Below are 15,951 nucleotides of genomic sequence, written 5' to 3'. Positions count from 1 at the left end.
CATAGTTAACTCAAAATGAATCGCGATTAATCGCAAATTAGTTCATCGCAAATTTTATTTTTATGCTCTTATCATGGAAAAGTGGCTTGGTTTGCTTTATCCAATGTTTTATTTTATTGAAAAATAACATTGCCAAACAGGGCGGTACAAAATAAAATTATAAAGTGCACATTTCAGACTCAGCCTATAGTGCAGTTAAACCATGGCTTAATATTTTCTTTTTTCAAGTTTGCTGTGAACATAGAAGTCAGGCCTCTTGTTTCAAAAACAATGAACCGTAACAGTAAGGTTACCAATAAAAGGTAAGCCTACTACTTCTGTGCTTTCAGCCAGCTGCCTGTTGACATTTTCAGACAACAGTGAAGCTTGCTTCTTTTGCACAACACAACTTTTAAGGGTAAACTTTCTATTCAGAAGCTTTTTATCAACCGTATCGCGCTCACCATCACTCAAACCGTAACGTTAGCCTACTACACAGTTTGCGAAGCCAAAAAGAACGGTAATCTAAAAAAAAAAAAAAAAAAAACATTTTTTTTTTTTTTTTTTATAAATATGAATCGATTTTTGGAATTCTATGAATCGATTCTGAATCGGGAGCACTTGAATCGCGATACGATTGTGAATCGATTTTTTTGCACACCCCTATTATGCATCTATACAAAATGAGTGAGATTAACACATAAGGCACATTGTGATGTGTGCTGACAGTTTTGATGTCTTCCTTGATCAATTCTCACCTTCAGCAAGCATATGGACTGCTTTAGAAATTTATAAACTCATTCCCACCCACAATCTGAATGGACAGTGATCAAAAATTACATTATGCATATATACAAAATGAGTGAGATTAACACATAAGGCACATTGTGATGTGTGCTGACAGTTTTGATGTCTTCCTGGATCAATTCTCACCTTCAGCAAGCATATGGACTGCTTTAGACATTTAAAAACTCATTCCCACCCACATCTGGTCTACATTTCACTTTAGATTTAGTCAAGAAATGTTTTTAGAACAGCAGATCCCAAAAATAAAATCATGAACATTGAAAATGGGCATAATATGTCCTATTTAATAACTTAATAATACCTTCCCACCCAAGGAATCTAAGTGACTTGTTATTCCAAAACATTTGGTCCTTCGGTGTTTTTGGAACATTGAATCACGTAAATCTTTTCAAGCAAACCCCCAAAATAAAATTATGAACATTAAAAATTAGCGTTAAAACACTATAAAATTTAAACATTTTATACAAAATGTGCAAAACCTTCCCACCCCAGGAATCCTGGTCATCACCCAGTGTCTCTTTTTTGGAATAAAAGTGCATTTGATACAATAAGTAATTGCCCAAGGTCTACAAGCAATCCGTATCATCTCTTCATTATTGGTTTGAGGCCCATCTGGCTCAGGACATCACATCTGGGTTTCCACATCATGCTGAGGGCGGGACTGAGGAAATAAAAGGGACAGAACCTTAGTCTCATTCCGACAGCTCTCTCATCTTAACAAGTTTAAAAGGCAAAATCTTATTTTTTTAAAAGGAAATGTATGCAAATAAACTATAGAATACGTGTAACCCACATGTTGTTACTCATGTGCTGATAGAGCTAGCATTGAGAAGAGCTAGCATGGAGTAACTCTATTGAGATACCTGATTGGTGTTCACAGGGTGGTAGCCGTTCTCTGCCTGCTTTGTATTGGGTTTACGCCTTTGGAGGAAGCCAGACAAAAAGAACACGTCAAATATTTTGTTTACCTGGTCTCTGTTTACGTATTGACCTAGTAGTTCACCATGTCTAGGTTTTAAATATAGGGATTACAAATACTTTGGAGCAATCTATAGACAAATGGCTTTGGCTTTGTGTATCCATTCCAATCAATCAGAGACCAACCAGATACAGCAAAATAAAACAGCAGCAGTTTAAACATTAAGATCAGATGGATAACTCACCCCGGCACACTATTCCTGTGTCTCCCCCACAAAAACCAGACCAGTAACACGACCAGTGGCAACACCAGTAACACGACCAGCAACACGACCAGCAACCAGGACGACTCATCAGGCTGCACATCTGAAAGACAAGTTAAAGCCCTATTTTAATGCTAAGAATACTCCGTCGTTTTAGTTGCTTCAGTGTTCATTTAGTCAAATTTGTAGTTTTTGGAACAGCAGTTCTCAACCTGCTGCCTATGACAAAAGGTTGTGTTTTGAAGAATCTGACTACTTTTAGTTAGAATACAGTCCCCAAATCATTAAATACAGATTCACCCTTTAAGTAAAGGAACATTACTTCATGTGTTCTGTTATAAGTGTCTGAGGAATCAAAATCATGGTGACAAGCCACCTGCCGCTCAACATTTTAATGAGGCCGGTCACAAAATCTGTACTCTTGCTTTTCAGGGCATCAAAGTGGTGTGGCATCTTAGGAAGACACATTTAAGGGAGGCCTCTTGAATCTTTGAGCCCTAAACTCTTCTCCCTTCAGGACTTCATAAAATAAATCGATGTTTAAGTTTTTTTTTAATGATTAACCCCTCATAACTTTGATATTGGGTGGATTGTTTTCATTGGATTGCTGGGAGTACGCCAGTGATGGTGGTAGTGGTCGATGATAAAGTTGTAATTTAATTTGCTTGCTTTTTTGTAATTTCAACAAATGTGCCACAGTCTCTTCCATAATATCCCGTGACTAAAATCCACACATCTGAATTTGAACATGCTTCCATGCAATGCCAGACATCATGCTAATAACTGCCAATACTAACTGTCCAATACTAAAGTTTTAGGTATGGAAAACAGTTAGGTCCGGTCGAACAATTTCTTCATTGTGATTGGAAAAAAGGCATTCCATGAGTGGGGATATCCTGGCACAACCTCACTTGGACTCTTCACAGCTAGTAATCACGCCGCATGTGGTATACTTCAACCATTAACCTGAAGAACATCAACATTCCATCCATTCAAGGAGTGAGGGCATGGAGTAGGGGAGTGGAGTAGGGCGTGGAATGAGGGAGTGGAGTGAGGGCATGGAGTGAAGGCGTGGAGGGCATGGAGTGAGGGCGTGGAGGGCATGGAGTCAGGGCATGGAGTGAAGGCGTGGAGGGCATGGAGTGAGGGCGTGGAGTAGAGAAATGGAGTGAGGGCATGGAGTGAGGGCATGGAGTAGGGGCGTGGAATGAGGGCGTGGAGTGAGGGCATGGAGTGAGGGAGTGGAGTGAGGGCGTGGAGTGAAGGCGTGGAGGGCATGGAGTGAGGGCGTGGAGTAGAGAAATGGAGTGAGGGCATGGAGTGAGGGCATGGAGTAGGGGCGTGGAATGAGGGCGTGGAGTGAGGGCATGGAGTGAGGGAGTGGAGTGAGGGCGTGGAGTGAAGGCGTGGAGGGCATGGAGTGAGGGCGTGGAGTAGAGAAATGGAGTGAGGGCATGGAGGGCATGGAGTGAGGGCATGGAGTAGGGGCGTGGAGTGAGGGCATGGAGTGAGGGCATGGAGTAGGGGCGTGGAGTGAGGGCATGGAGTAGAGAAATGGAGTAGGGGCGTGGAGGGCATGGAGTCTCACCCCTCATTGATTTATTCTGATGGAGAATACAATTGATGCAGAGGTTCAAGGTTTGCCATTTCATACGAAACTGTAATGGATTAAAAAAAAACACTTCTTTATCACGCTTTAGTTCACCACATTTAGTCATCCATATCCATTTAACTGTTTAGCAGCTATTGCTAGTGTGTCATGCCAAGTTGACTGTAATCCTGTATGTTCATATCCAGTAGCTAATATTTGTTGCAGTGTGAATACATTTTGCATGTGTGGCACACAATGAGACTCTCAATTGACCGGTGTCCTGTGATCAGTTTATTGATCAATTACTATGAAAATAATTTGTTAATTCAATTGATGGATTCCTCCCCAATTTTCATTTAAAAACCATTTGGCCTTGAGCTTGTGAATCAGAACCTGTGAATGTCAATATTTGTGTCCACAAAATACTTTAATGAAAGCACCGGTACACTAGTTAAGCCCACTTACCTTTCTCTGGGGAACCTGAAGAAAGAGGAACAGGCGTAGATTCACTCCAGCCCTGCACACCATCAGAGGTGACGGCTGCTACAGACACTGTGCACCTGACCTCCTGAGGCAGTCCCTCCAGCACGGTGGAAATCCCATTCACTGTCTTATTCATCAGCAGTTCAGAACCATTGCAGGACCACTTAACCTGAGGAGGAGATTTGGAAAAATGATATGCTAGGTTCCATTATATTTTACATTTATTTATACAAGACACACTTTTATTCTTAGTAACTTAATGGGCAAATAAGCTGTTAGCACCTTGCCCTACAAGTTAAGCTATAGCAGGGGTTCTTGATCCTGCTCCTCAGGCTGACCTGCACTGATCATTTTGTATCTATCCAACCACAGACAGCAGAAAGTCAAAGTTTGTGCACCCCTAGCTAAGTGGATTCAGAAGGGATGCAACGGTACACAGTATTTTGCGGAACCAAATCTACAGTTCAATGGCGCATGCTACATCTTTCATGGAAATAGACCGAGTAGTTTTTGCGTAATCCGGCTTACAGACAGACAAACTAACTGGTGAGTCTGTATCACTTTGTTACTGTGATCTGAGACACACAAACAAACATATTTTCTCTCCTACTCACCGCAAAATGTGTCTCTTTGGACAACAGGAGAAACTGACAACTCTTACATAACAAGCTCACCACTGCATTGTGGGAGATGTGAACAGCGCGTGCTCAAACCATCAGATGAATTCAGCCAATCAAGTTAAGTTCAGCCAAGGTGCGCGTGCTCAAACCATCAGGTGAATTCAGCCAATCAAGTTAAGTTCAGCCAAGGTATTCAGAGCAGGGGCCGATGGAAATTAGACTGAGCAAGCGAGCCCTAAGAACAGCATTGAGAAGCTCCTGAGCAACAGGAACACAGCAACATCAAAATTCAAAGTTTCCCCTTTCTAATATATTTACCTTATACTTCAGGATGGGTCCAGTCTGCCAGTGAGTAGGAGGCGGCTGCCAGGACACAATGACGTTGGACCCGTTGATGGATAAGGAGACATTTTGAGGCGGGGCAGTGATGACTAGAAAGTGAATTAAATGTGACATCATTAGAGACAATGAGAACAATTGATAAACTGCTCCTCCACTTAGAGGAGGTTCTAGAATGATCGCACACAGGTGAAGGCAGATGGAGGGAAGTGTATTACATGGAAGATGCTGAAATTACATCTGTGAAGAGATACATCAACACTATGCTTCAGGGTATGGTGCGTGTCTAGACAGTGCTTTCTGCATTCATTTCTTAACCCAATTGTGAAGGATTTCAGTCTGGGCATCCGAGATCACAAACCATCTTGAGTATTCTACAAACTTAAAAGGCTCTAAAACTGGATCTTGTAGAAATCATTAAACTGGTTGATCATCCTTACCGTTAAAAATGTAGCTGTATGATGCCGCTTTAAGAGGGTCCAGATTGTCACATATGAGTGTGCGATCCACATATGAATCGTTTTTTTGTACATCCTTCAATTTCATGTGGTCACACGAACCACTGATCCGGTCCTGAAATTCCCCAATTCCCTGAATTTTGGTCCCATTGTGGCACTCCGCCACCAGTGCTCCTAGATCGATCTTGCATTGGCTTTTCACGGCACCAACTATGTCGAAAGTAACATCACCTCCAAGATGTGCTATTTCTGGTATAGAACCACCATAGACAAGAAAAAAAAGACATATACACATCAGTATTTTCATTGCAAACATTTATGCTCTAGTATATTTCCCTTTAACATTAAAACATAATTTTACTTAAATAAACAACTTGCTAAGGTATATGACCTCTAAACAGAATCACTTGTTTGAGAGCCCTTTTACTTCAATAATAAATAATGTGATCTAAAAAAATTCTCCCTTCCCATTCTTCTTGGATCATCTAGGTTGGTGATCATGAGCCATATGTGCCACAGGCAACACTTATAATAAACAGAAAATGCATTTTCTGAAGGAAATACCAGTGCATGAAATGCAAAAGGAAAGAGTGAAAGAAGGAAAGACAAGTTGAAGAAGAAAAGAAACAGGAGTAGCTATGGATAAAGAGAGAGTGAGGAGGGAAAATATTGAAAGGAGAGAAAAATGTAGTGAAGCAGAGAGATGGAGTGTGCGAAAAAGTAGACCGAGAGATAAAGACAAAGATGGAGAGAAAAAGAAGTAGAGTATGGAAGGTGTCTCTTAATATTCCTAGTTATACAGTTGAATGGAGAGGGACAGAGAGAAGAGGAGCCTTGGCGCAGGTGTCAGTGAAACAGTCTTGTACAATGTAGTAACCAAAATCACTAAGGCCCTGCCTTCATTTACCTCGGGTGGCAGGTAGTGCATCTGCAAGGGGTGTTCCTCCAGCGAATAATAGGACTCTTTATAAAAAAAATACAAATAAGCAAAGCAACAGGAAGGTAATGTCAACATTATATGATTTAAAATAAAGCTTACAAAAATGGCATTACTGGGCAAGCAAAAGGGCAACCAGCCCGGATACATGCTATCGGCATGACTTAGCAAGCCACGAAAGCCAACACCAGCTAAAGCTTAAAGCTACTTTAACACGACATCGTAGCTAACCAAAACCCATAAGTCCAAGCTCTTCCTCCTGTCTGCTATCGCTACGATGTCCCCCTCAATAGTACACCTGGATGCGACTCCTGCCTCCTGCTCAGCTAGAAGGTGCTGGAACTTAGTCAGGTTAACGAACCTCTAACAGATCAAGATGTGCGACTGAACGATGCAAGCAGCTAGCCAGGTAAGTAAACAGCTAGCCAGGTTAGCAAGCATAGACCGGCATTGAAATTAAAGAAACAAAATGTGATATCTCGTAAATGTCACTCTGCTCACCCGAATATCAAAATAAACATAGTTGGTGGCTTCGAAATAGAAGGTAGCTGCCCTGTTGACCCGTTGCTGTGATAGTGACTTGGAGAGACTGTCGGTAGGCGACCGAAATCATAGACATGTATCTCCGTATAAGTTGACATTGGACATGCCCGGGAAGTACAGGAAGTAAGTCTGCCTAATCACGTGTTAGTAGATTGGTCAACAACCAATCACGCCGCAGATCACAACAGTCTTCAGCCAGTGGTGCTGTGCGCGGGTTGTTCAACAGTGTTGTGATGCTAACATTACACAGCTAGCTCAGACACCTCGCAAAATCCCCTCAGACTTATTTTTCAGTTACAATTACAGGATTTTCACATTGTACACTGTCTATTTCTCGGTACAGCAGAAAATAACGTAAACGTAAATGACCGAAAAGGGACTGCTATTACACATTGCCAAAGCAACAAATTAAAACGAGCAATGCTCTGGACTCGTCCGCATGTGGAAAACCATGTCGCTACCAGTTGCTCCACAGAACACGTAATGCAGATACTGGATTATGTTGACCTTGATGCATATTTGCATCAATGCTGAATCATCAACTCATAACTTTTGTGCGTATGGATGTTCTTGTAGCAGGCCTTTGGGCACCATGTCAAACTAATTCCCTATCCTGAGAATCTTTCCTACACCGTATTTTCATTGACCAGCAGATGTCACTAGAGTGCATTCGGAGCCTCGAGAAAGGAACTACTTTACAACACACCCAGCTTCATTTCGCCACCACTACTGCGTAGACTTCGATTTAAATTTCTCCCAAATGTGACGCCCGCTTCGCCCAATTCGATCGTCTACAATCGCCTGCCTTAAACAAAAAGGAATGGGATGCGGAACCTCGCTTCTGACATCTACCGCACTCCTTGCTTGCTTTCGTGTTGTTCGGCCCTTGGAAGTCTTCCAAAGCGCCATTTTCTTTAAATTATACTATCTGAACAACGAACATAACTACACTACACGAGTTTAATCCACAGTTGTCATAACATTTATATAATTAGTTGTATAGTTACCTATTTGTCTCACCAATCCGAGTTATTTCTTCTTGTATGTGTTACATTAGAAGTAAGTGTTGTAAAAAATGCATCTGCTTCTAGAATATTCTGCTGCCGCTTCCACTCTGACGTGCATTTCGTCTACCAGGAAATGGATCTTCGTCGTTAAACGCCCATAGAAATAAACGGTTAAACGCCTAGCTAAACCGGATACCGGGACAAAAGACTGTTGGAAGCTGTAAACTACTGAGAGACTTTTTAACATGAACATTAAACGATGAGGTTCGAAATGGGGGGGGGGGGGAGTGCTACAAACATTACAAACTGAAAATAACAGTCTCTGAGGAGTGAGTGTTCAGGGTTGCTGCAGTAAAATGCAAAAAAAAAAAACTAAGGGAAAGAAAATCTTTGAGAAACTTGCTCAAGTGTCAGTCCGAACATTTAAACATACTTGAAACCAGGGCTGTCGTTAACTTTTTTTTTTAGGGGTTTATCTATAATGATAGTTGTAATTTGAAGGGGACGACTCAGTGTTCCGAAAGCCCAATATTCCGAAAGAAAAGTCCCCCTGGCATACTTTAAAACTAGTTTAAATTGCACAAAACACACACAGCATTTCATTTGCGCAGCGGAGCTGAGACGCTCACCGGGCTATCACTTTTGCTAGGCAATATTTGTTAATTTAGCCTAGTCTGGTTTTGAATATGGGGAACCATTCGTGCAAAGGAAATCACCGGCAGATTGTCGCAGGACATTACAAGCCCTGACAAGGCATGCATGCGTTGGTTATCAAACAAGTAGTTGTATCATCGCGATGCAAATGCCATGTGTATAACAATATTCTGAATTAAAGTTCATGCTTGTGAAATGAAGGCATTTATATGTTTATGATTGTGCGTCATGTGCATGTGGGCTGTAGTGGTTCACGTTGCTGTGCTCACAATTTCGGAAAAGCGGGCTGTCGGAATAATGGGCTTTCGGAACATTGACATGGACCTGACAGTCCCTTTTTCACAAGCCCTGTCGCTAAAGGCGCGCAAACACATCAACCAGTTCCGTGGAGCTAGCGATAGTAAGCAACAATATATACATATCGGCGAAAGACGTCAAAATAAAAGTCCACTTCAAACTTTTGTTTGAAAATCTTGTTTGACAAATGTTTCAACGTAGTTAGTCTACTAATACTAATTAGATCTGCGATTTTTTTTTCATTTGGGTAGTCTCCTCTTAGAAATTACCATGGGCTGAGATGTTAGTCTATTACAGCGTTTTCCTCCTCGTATGATCTAAAACTAATAAATAAATTACTTCTTTTATTTTGACAAAACTAAGAACGGTGGCCATATTTAAACATTTTGTATTGTTGCTGGCCACACGTTGCTATGACGCTTTTTTTCTGCGACTCTGCCGGTTATGCACGTCGTGGAGCAGACAACAGTGGAAATTAGCGATGCTTTTTATTACACAGTAAAATAATGACCAGTTCCATTCTTAATGCATTGAGCATCTTAACTAAACCCGTTGGAGGTCAGTAACAAGATGTGAAATAAGTGTTCTACAGATATAGGATAGCACTAGTGAGAATATCTGTGTTTTATATCAGTTAACTTGTTATATTAAAAGTAGTAAGGACTGTCACTTGGATCTGCCACTGCTTTCTATCTGTTTTGTTTGTCAGCAGTGGGCCAGTTTCAGATTAAGTAAACTGCGTTGCTGTTCATAACCAGTATTACATTATTATAAGAAATATTTGACTAAATGTTGGAGTTGGCTAGCCAGCTAGGTTGAGAGTGTGGTAAACAATGTCTGTGAAGTAGTTGTAGCAGAATGCTTGAATGTAGCTTGAATGCCTAAAAGCCAAATTTTCTGCATACATATAATATGACACGTAACGTTATTCTTTTCTTTTAATTTCACCACAGAGCTGAACTATATGACTAAACCTGAATAGGATAGCATTCTGTGTATGTCCTTCAGTTGCACCCAGAACATTTTAATTTAAGACCCTTGGACAGTCATGGAAAAGTTTTGAAAAGGTGTCAATGAAAATAGGTGTAAATTCTGTTTTATGCTTTAAGATGAAGTATCACAGATACTTCAGAATCAAATTTCACAGAATCTAATTTCTCATCACTTCCTCTCTCCTTCTTCAGAAGTGTCTGTTAGTCAGGCACATGGCTCCCAGCAGCAAGCCTTACTGGAGGCACTGCAGGCCAATCGGGCCCTTCTGCAGGAGCACCTGCAGGCTCAGGGAAGAGAACCAGAGGTTCTTGAGGTTCTAGCAGCTGTGCGGAACCAGGCTGAATGGGCCAGCGAGCAGAGCGAGGACATCACCTGGAGCTTTGTCCAGGAGTGTCTGGTTCTGCTCCTGGGCTTGGGCCGCCACCTGGCCCACCTGCGGGAGTCCTTCGACCAGGAGAGCTTGTCGTCGCTACCAGCTGACAGCGCCCGTCGACGCACCCCTGAGGCGGCCCCTCCGCTGCCCCCGGACGTACTGAGCGTGGCGCAGCAGAGGACTTTGGGGACCGGGCTGCAGTTCGCAGTGACCCTGGGCCTGTGCCCATATCTAGCCGCGGGCGTGGGGGTGCCCCTGGGCCGCAGGTCTGCGCTAGGTGTGTCGGTGGAGGGTGCGGTGAGGAGAGCCGTGGTCCCCTCGCCCGAGCGCCGGCTCCTGATCACAGCCTTCGCCCTGCTGGAGCTCAGCGCCGTGCCGTCCCTCGCCACCGAGCTCTTCACCAGCCATCTGGGGGACGTCATGGCTGCCCTGTGCCAGCTGGGATACCGCCCACCACGGCCTGAACGGGGTGCTGCGGCGAGCGAGAAGGTCAGCAACACGTCCCGCTCACAACTCCCGTCCACATGTGTATTATGTGAAGAGTCATTTTAATGTAGCCAGGGAGATTTCTGATGGGATTCAAAACTGACTGTGGCGATCTTATCGGCCTCTAGATGGAGCTGTTGACATAAATATGTGCAACAAGTATATGCTTTCATCATAAAACTGTATTTTGACAGATTCACGGTCTTGCTGCGGAAGAACACAGGAAGTGCAGAGAGGCGCTCCAAAGCCTCCTGGGTAAGGTCTACCAGCCAATCGTCATCAAGGAGCTCCTGGTCCTCCAAGGTGGCCCTAAACAGGTATGGCCTGAGCTGAAGACGGATAAATAGAGAGATACTTTATTGATCCTGAAGCAAATGTAGGAAATGCTAGACAAGGTTTAAGCTATCTACCAAATGCAATATCCAGACCTACAGTGTGGTGTTAGTATAACAGTATATCTTTTGGTCAGTATTTAAGGTTAGTATGCAGCCGTATACATAAAGTGTCAGTGGGCTGGTGTTGTGTGCTGGCATGGCTCATTCCTGCTCTTTGTCCCGGCAGAGCCGTGTGGGTCCCGGTGCCGGTGGTGCCGGTGTCGGTGGGAGCAGGGTGGCTCCTCTGGCTCAGGCCCCGGCCTGGCTTCGGCGTTTGTGTGGACAGCTGCTCTCTGAGAGGCTGATGCAACCCGGCGGGGTCCAGTACGTGGTGCGCGCCATCTTGGAGGGTGCTGGTGGTAAGGCTGGTGGTTTTTCCTCTGTCCCAATCACTCCTGTGTGTGCAGTCTGCAATTCCAATCCAATCATCTGTGATTCTAATCTACTCACTGTTCTGCTACTGACGTCTCTCTAGCTGTCCTGTTCTGTGTGCGCGCACGGTCAAAAACAAACCGTCTGGTGTTTGTACACAGTTCTGGCTCTGTAAATGTGAAACAAACAAAGTGGCTTGGACTGAGCCCTACACTATTCCAACCAATTAGCATGTTGCTTCAGAAGTACTGAAGGCAGGGGTGTCATATACAGTACAAATATCAACAACCTTTCACTGGAATTGTGGACTGTACCTTTAAGGCTAGTTTTGAGATGTAGTAGAGGGGGGAACAGCAGGAAATGAAATGTGTCTGTCATTCTTTCATCCTGTCACATCCATGAATGCTTGCACACTCCCTTGCTGTTCGCCCTTCTTTTGCACGTGTGAGTGTGAAAGTCAGCAGCAGTAGTAGTAGGGGTACAGTTGCATTCAGGCACTGCCTTTTGCTTAATGCTCATTTTGTGTGGAGAAACAATGAATTTCGTCCAGAAAATCTTTTGTTATTTCTACCCTAGTGCTTTTATAGTACTTTTGCTTTCCAAATGTATTCTTCAGGGGTAAACATTTGGCAAACATGGAGACTGGCCATTTCCTCTCTGCTCATTTTTATTTACCTGCTGTTCCTGCCCTGACCTGTAGGGGGAGACTCAGACTGGAGGAAGTGTGATGCTGTGGCCCGTATCCTAGCAACCTGCCCTCAACAGTCTCTCTCACCTGAGGCTTACTACAGCCAGGTCTGCCCACAGGTACAGCTATACCACTCTTCTCCCGTTCTTGTGATGATGTGTTGAGGTGCAAGTAGGATACCAAGTATAGTTTTTGAATATAAGATCCTCTGTATATTACTTCTTTTATTTGATAACACATTTACTATTTGAAGAGCACTTCTAAAACAGGAACATCAGAATGCCAGCATAATAAGTCTTTATATAGAAAAAAAACTGTTTGTGTTTGTGTTCTTTTGTGTCTCTGCACACTAATCAGGTGCTAGAGCTCCTCCACTTCAAAGACAAGCTGACAGCGCAGCAGTTCCAGCGCGTCGCCACCAGGGCAGCGCTCACCATGGTGGACGAGCGCTTGGAATTCGCCCAGCCATACCTGTTAGAACCCCTCTTCAAGCCACTCCTCTGTTGCGGGAGAATAACGGGTTAGTAAGACATTTGTAACACCTGTGCAGGGAGCAATATTTGATTCAACTTGATATTTCCTTTAGACGTCTGCTTAGTCGCTAGACCTGAATGACATAGAGCACCCCTCCTTTCTTTCCGGTATAGGCGAGGTTGAGGCCAAGAGCTCATTGGAGGAGTGGGAGCTGACACGCTGTGTGGATGACGTGTACAAGGTGAGTGGGGAGGACAATGTGTGGTCTCCCAAAGGGCTTAATTGAGGAACACTTCATTGATGTATTACATTGCGGCACACGTTTGTCTTCATGTTGGCTAATTGTAAGTATTCATGAAGAAAGATATTTGCAGGATATTATATTTTTTTTCAACATATCCCTTTCAGATATTTGTGGTGGGGAACAGGCCAAGTGAGCTGTTGCTGAGGAGTCTGGGAGATGTAGTTCCAGTCATCTTTGCTCTGTATAGCTTCACAAAACAGAATGCTTCTCATCTCCGGTCAGTTTAATGTCAGCACTGAAATAATGACTGGGATATAACATAAATGAATCATATTGCCACATTGTACCATGACATAAATTTGATTTACATATAATCAGTATACCCTTAGTAACCTTTCTACACTATTGTCTGATCGCTGTGAAGCACAAAGAACACGTACAGAGAAACAGTGTTTTGTCATACCTCCTTAATTTGAAACACACTACTACAGTTTGATGTGTGAGTGTGTCCTGTTTACGCTCCTGTGAAATGTACAGTCAGACATATCTCTCTTCTGACTCCATGTTGGCACTGTGGTAGCCTCCTTGATCATGTGCATCACTCCACAGCGCCCCCTGTCAGGAGATCCTGCTGTGGCACCTGTGCCAGGCTGAGAGTGGGCAGGCCCTTCCTCTCCTGAGGCGACTCTGCGGGTTGGGGGCGGAGCCAGGAGGAGGAGTGGCACCGGGGTGGCAGTTCTCACCGGGAAGCGAGGGAGGAGCCATACTCACGCCCAAAGAGCCAATCAGGTGGGCTGCACAGAGCGCCATGGTTACAAGAGTGTTCTTTCCTTTGTGGGGATGTTTGTAAGGAACAATGATGGGCCGCATTGGCGAGTTGAAGCACATTTTGTATAACTTTATGTTTATTCGTCACTGCCAGAAATTCGGGAATAACCCTAGATGTTCTGCCTTTGACCTTGTGGACTTTGTATGTGAAAGCTGTCCATCAATGTTACCCCAACATGTATATTGTCTTTGAGAGTCACCAACATCTTAAGGCAAGTTTCTTGTGTCAACACACTTGGCCCGTGATTTTGATTCTGAGAGTCATCCGTGTAACATCAGCCTTAGTGTGTCACCCATTCTCCTCTTTGTCCATTTGTTGTCCACTGCTGTCTACTAAATTCTATTCAGTTTTGTTGATTTCTATGGCACAATTACACAGTAGAAACTGTCTGAAAGTGCTTTACAGAGCCCGAGGTCTGACCCCCTCCTGAGCAATGACAAGGTGACCGTGGCAAGGATTATGACTCATCACTCTTCCGCTTTGCTGTCTTTTTATCTCACTGTTTGCCTCCCCCTCTTTATTTTTCCCCTCTCTTACGACCCTCCCATCCTTCCCTCTCTCTCTCTCTCTCTCTCTCTTCCTTCTCTCTCTTCCCCATCCTTTCCTCTCTCTTCCCCATCCTTCCCTCTCTCTCTTCCCTCTCTCTCTTCCCCATGCTTCTCTCTACCCCCCTCCCTTTTCTCTCTCTTCCCCATCCTTCTCTCTACACCCCCCCCCCCCCTTTCTTCCCCATCCTTCTCTCTGCTCCCCCCCTCTCCCCTCCTGCAGTGATGAGGACGAGGAGCTGTATGAGAGGCTGTGCGGGGAGCAGTGGCGTGTGGAGTGTGTGGCTCAGCTGCTAGGGGAGATGAAGGACAGCGACCTGCCTGCTAACTTCTTCCTGCAGCTGCTACAGGTTTGGCCCCCTACTGGCCAGGGACAAACTCACACCTCAGTTACCGCTAAGTTACCACTACTAAAAAAATATATTTACAGTGTAGTGTATCTTGCTGCTCTAGGGAGCATTAGTCTCGTCACATTGAGAGAGCATGTTCTGGGAAACAACTTGTTGAAGTTTTAATATGGGATTGCAATAAAATCTGCTTTAAACAAAGCTGGCTCAACTTCAAACCCACTAACAACTTGGCAAAAAACTTAGGCCACCACATTGTCTTGTTTGAATAAGCACTGCTTCATTTAAGCCCTACTTTCTCAAAGATTAGATTGCATACAGTGCCGTATTTGGTATTTTGGTAGTTCAAATGCCATAAGTCTGTTTCCACTCACAGTGCACTAATTTCTCTCATGGCTGACTCATGACATATAATGCCCGTCTGACTTAGAAATGCCGTTTTAATAACAGATATCTCTGTCAAGAGAGACCGTTATAAAGCTCCCGCGCGTCAAGTCTCAGCTGTGCTCTTATTCTGCTGAGTTGCCTCAAATCTTTAATCCATACAGGCTCCAGCGTAGGGACTGGGAAGTAACTTCTTTACTTTAATTATCCGTTAGGATAAAGTTAAGCCAGATAAAACACCCTTTCTTGCGAAGTCTGATTTTGATGATACTGTATATAATGTTTAATCATTTCGTTTCCTTCTTAAGAGGATGTTAAAACAAAAGAGGAGTTTTTAATGATCTGAGGATTAGCTGCTACTGTTTTAACTATAGATAAAGCTCTGCACTCTTGAGGTTGCTGCGATTAACGTCGAATTTGTCCCCTCTTTCACATTTAGTAATTTAGCAGACGCTTTTGTCCAAACCGACGTACAAGGGGAGAGAAGAGTCAAGCTAAGAGCAATAAAAACCTGGTGTAACAAGAAATACTACTTTACATAAGAAATAGAAAAACGACATAGAAAATAAAATAAAAGAAGTGCAGGAATGTAACTGCTGTAAGTGCAAGTTAAGCACTAGTTGAGGAGCCAGTTAGGAAGGGAGGTGCTCCCTGTACTGAAATGGCTTCATGGAGCTCTCTGTATTGAAATGGCTTCAATGATGGAATTGGTTTTACTTAGGAGCTGACCAGCTGGAGAGCAGAACAGGAAGTGGAAGAGTTGGAACAGGAAGTGGACACATCCTCCATGACACTGCTAGAGCTGGAGCTGCACCTGATTGGCCAGGTGGCAGGGCCTGGTCAGAAGCTGGCTCTGCTGCAGGTGCTGGCCGTGTTGTGTGAGGGCCTGCCCCATACTGTGCTGCTGCGCAAGCCTGCTCAGGTGAGAGCTCACACACACACACAC

The 15,951-nt window shown here is 43.8% G+C and overlaps 2 protein-coding genes across 2 annotated transcripts in view; one reads left to right on the top strand and one right to left on the bottom strand.

The window, feature by feature from the left end:
- Positions 1-213: 213 nt before the first annotated feature.
- On the bottom strand, positions 214-8,057 carry LOC308368323 (uncharacterized protein). Its single transcript, XM_080842474.1, has 8 exons — positions 7,946-8,057; positions 6,366-6,421; positions 5,441-5,707; positions 4,980-5,092; positions 4,024-4,210; positions 1,950-2,070; positions 1,650-1,707; positions 214-1,447 (listed from the first exon to the last, which is right to left on the bottom strand). Exons 3-8 carry the CDS (start codon positions 5,544-5,546, stop codon positions 1,412-1,414), a joined length of 621 nt encoding a protein of 206 aa, XP_080698600.1. The 5' UTR covers positions 5,547-5,707; positions 6,366-6,421; positions 7,946-8,057; the 3' UTR covers positions 214-1,411.
- A 1,284-nt stretch (positions 8,058-9,341) lies between these two features.
- Positions 9,342-15,951, top strand: part of tango6 (transport and golgi organization 6 homolog) — a 27,001-nt gene continuing 20,391 nt past the window's right edge. The window contains exons 1-11 of the mRNA XM_080842099.1: positions 9,342-9,454; positions 10,081-10,751; positions 10,943-11,065; positions 11,310-11,481; positions 12,195-12,301; positions 12,540-12,702; positions 12,830-12,897; positions 13,065-13,177; positions 13,510-13,689; positions 14,498-14,624; positions 15,727-15,927. Of these exons, the coding sequence (XP_080698225.1) occupies positions 9,403-9,454; positions 10,081-10,751; positions 10,943-11,065; positions 11,310-11,481; positions 12,195-12,301; positions 12,540-12,702; positions 12,830-12,897; positions 13,065-13,177; positions 13,510-13,689; positions 14,498-14,624; positions 15,727-15,927 (1,977 nt within the window). The 5' untranslated portion in view covers positions 9,342-9,402. The remainder of the gene's footprint in view (positions 9,455-10,080; positions 10,752-10,942; positions 11,066-11,309; positions 11,482-12,194; positions 12,302-12,539; positions 12,703-12,829; positions 12,898-13,064; positions 13,178-13,509; positions 13,690-14,497; positions 14,625-15,726; positions 15,928-15,951) is intronic.

This window comes from Sprattus sprattus (assembly GCF_963457725.1).
Source record: "Sprattus sprattus genome assembly, chromosome: 7".
NCBI lineage: Eukaryota > Metazoa > Chordata > Actinopteri > Clupeiformes > Clupeidae > Sprattus > Sprattus sprattus.
This window is presented reverse-complemented; position numbering and strand designations above follow the sequence as displayed.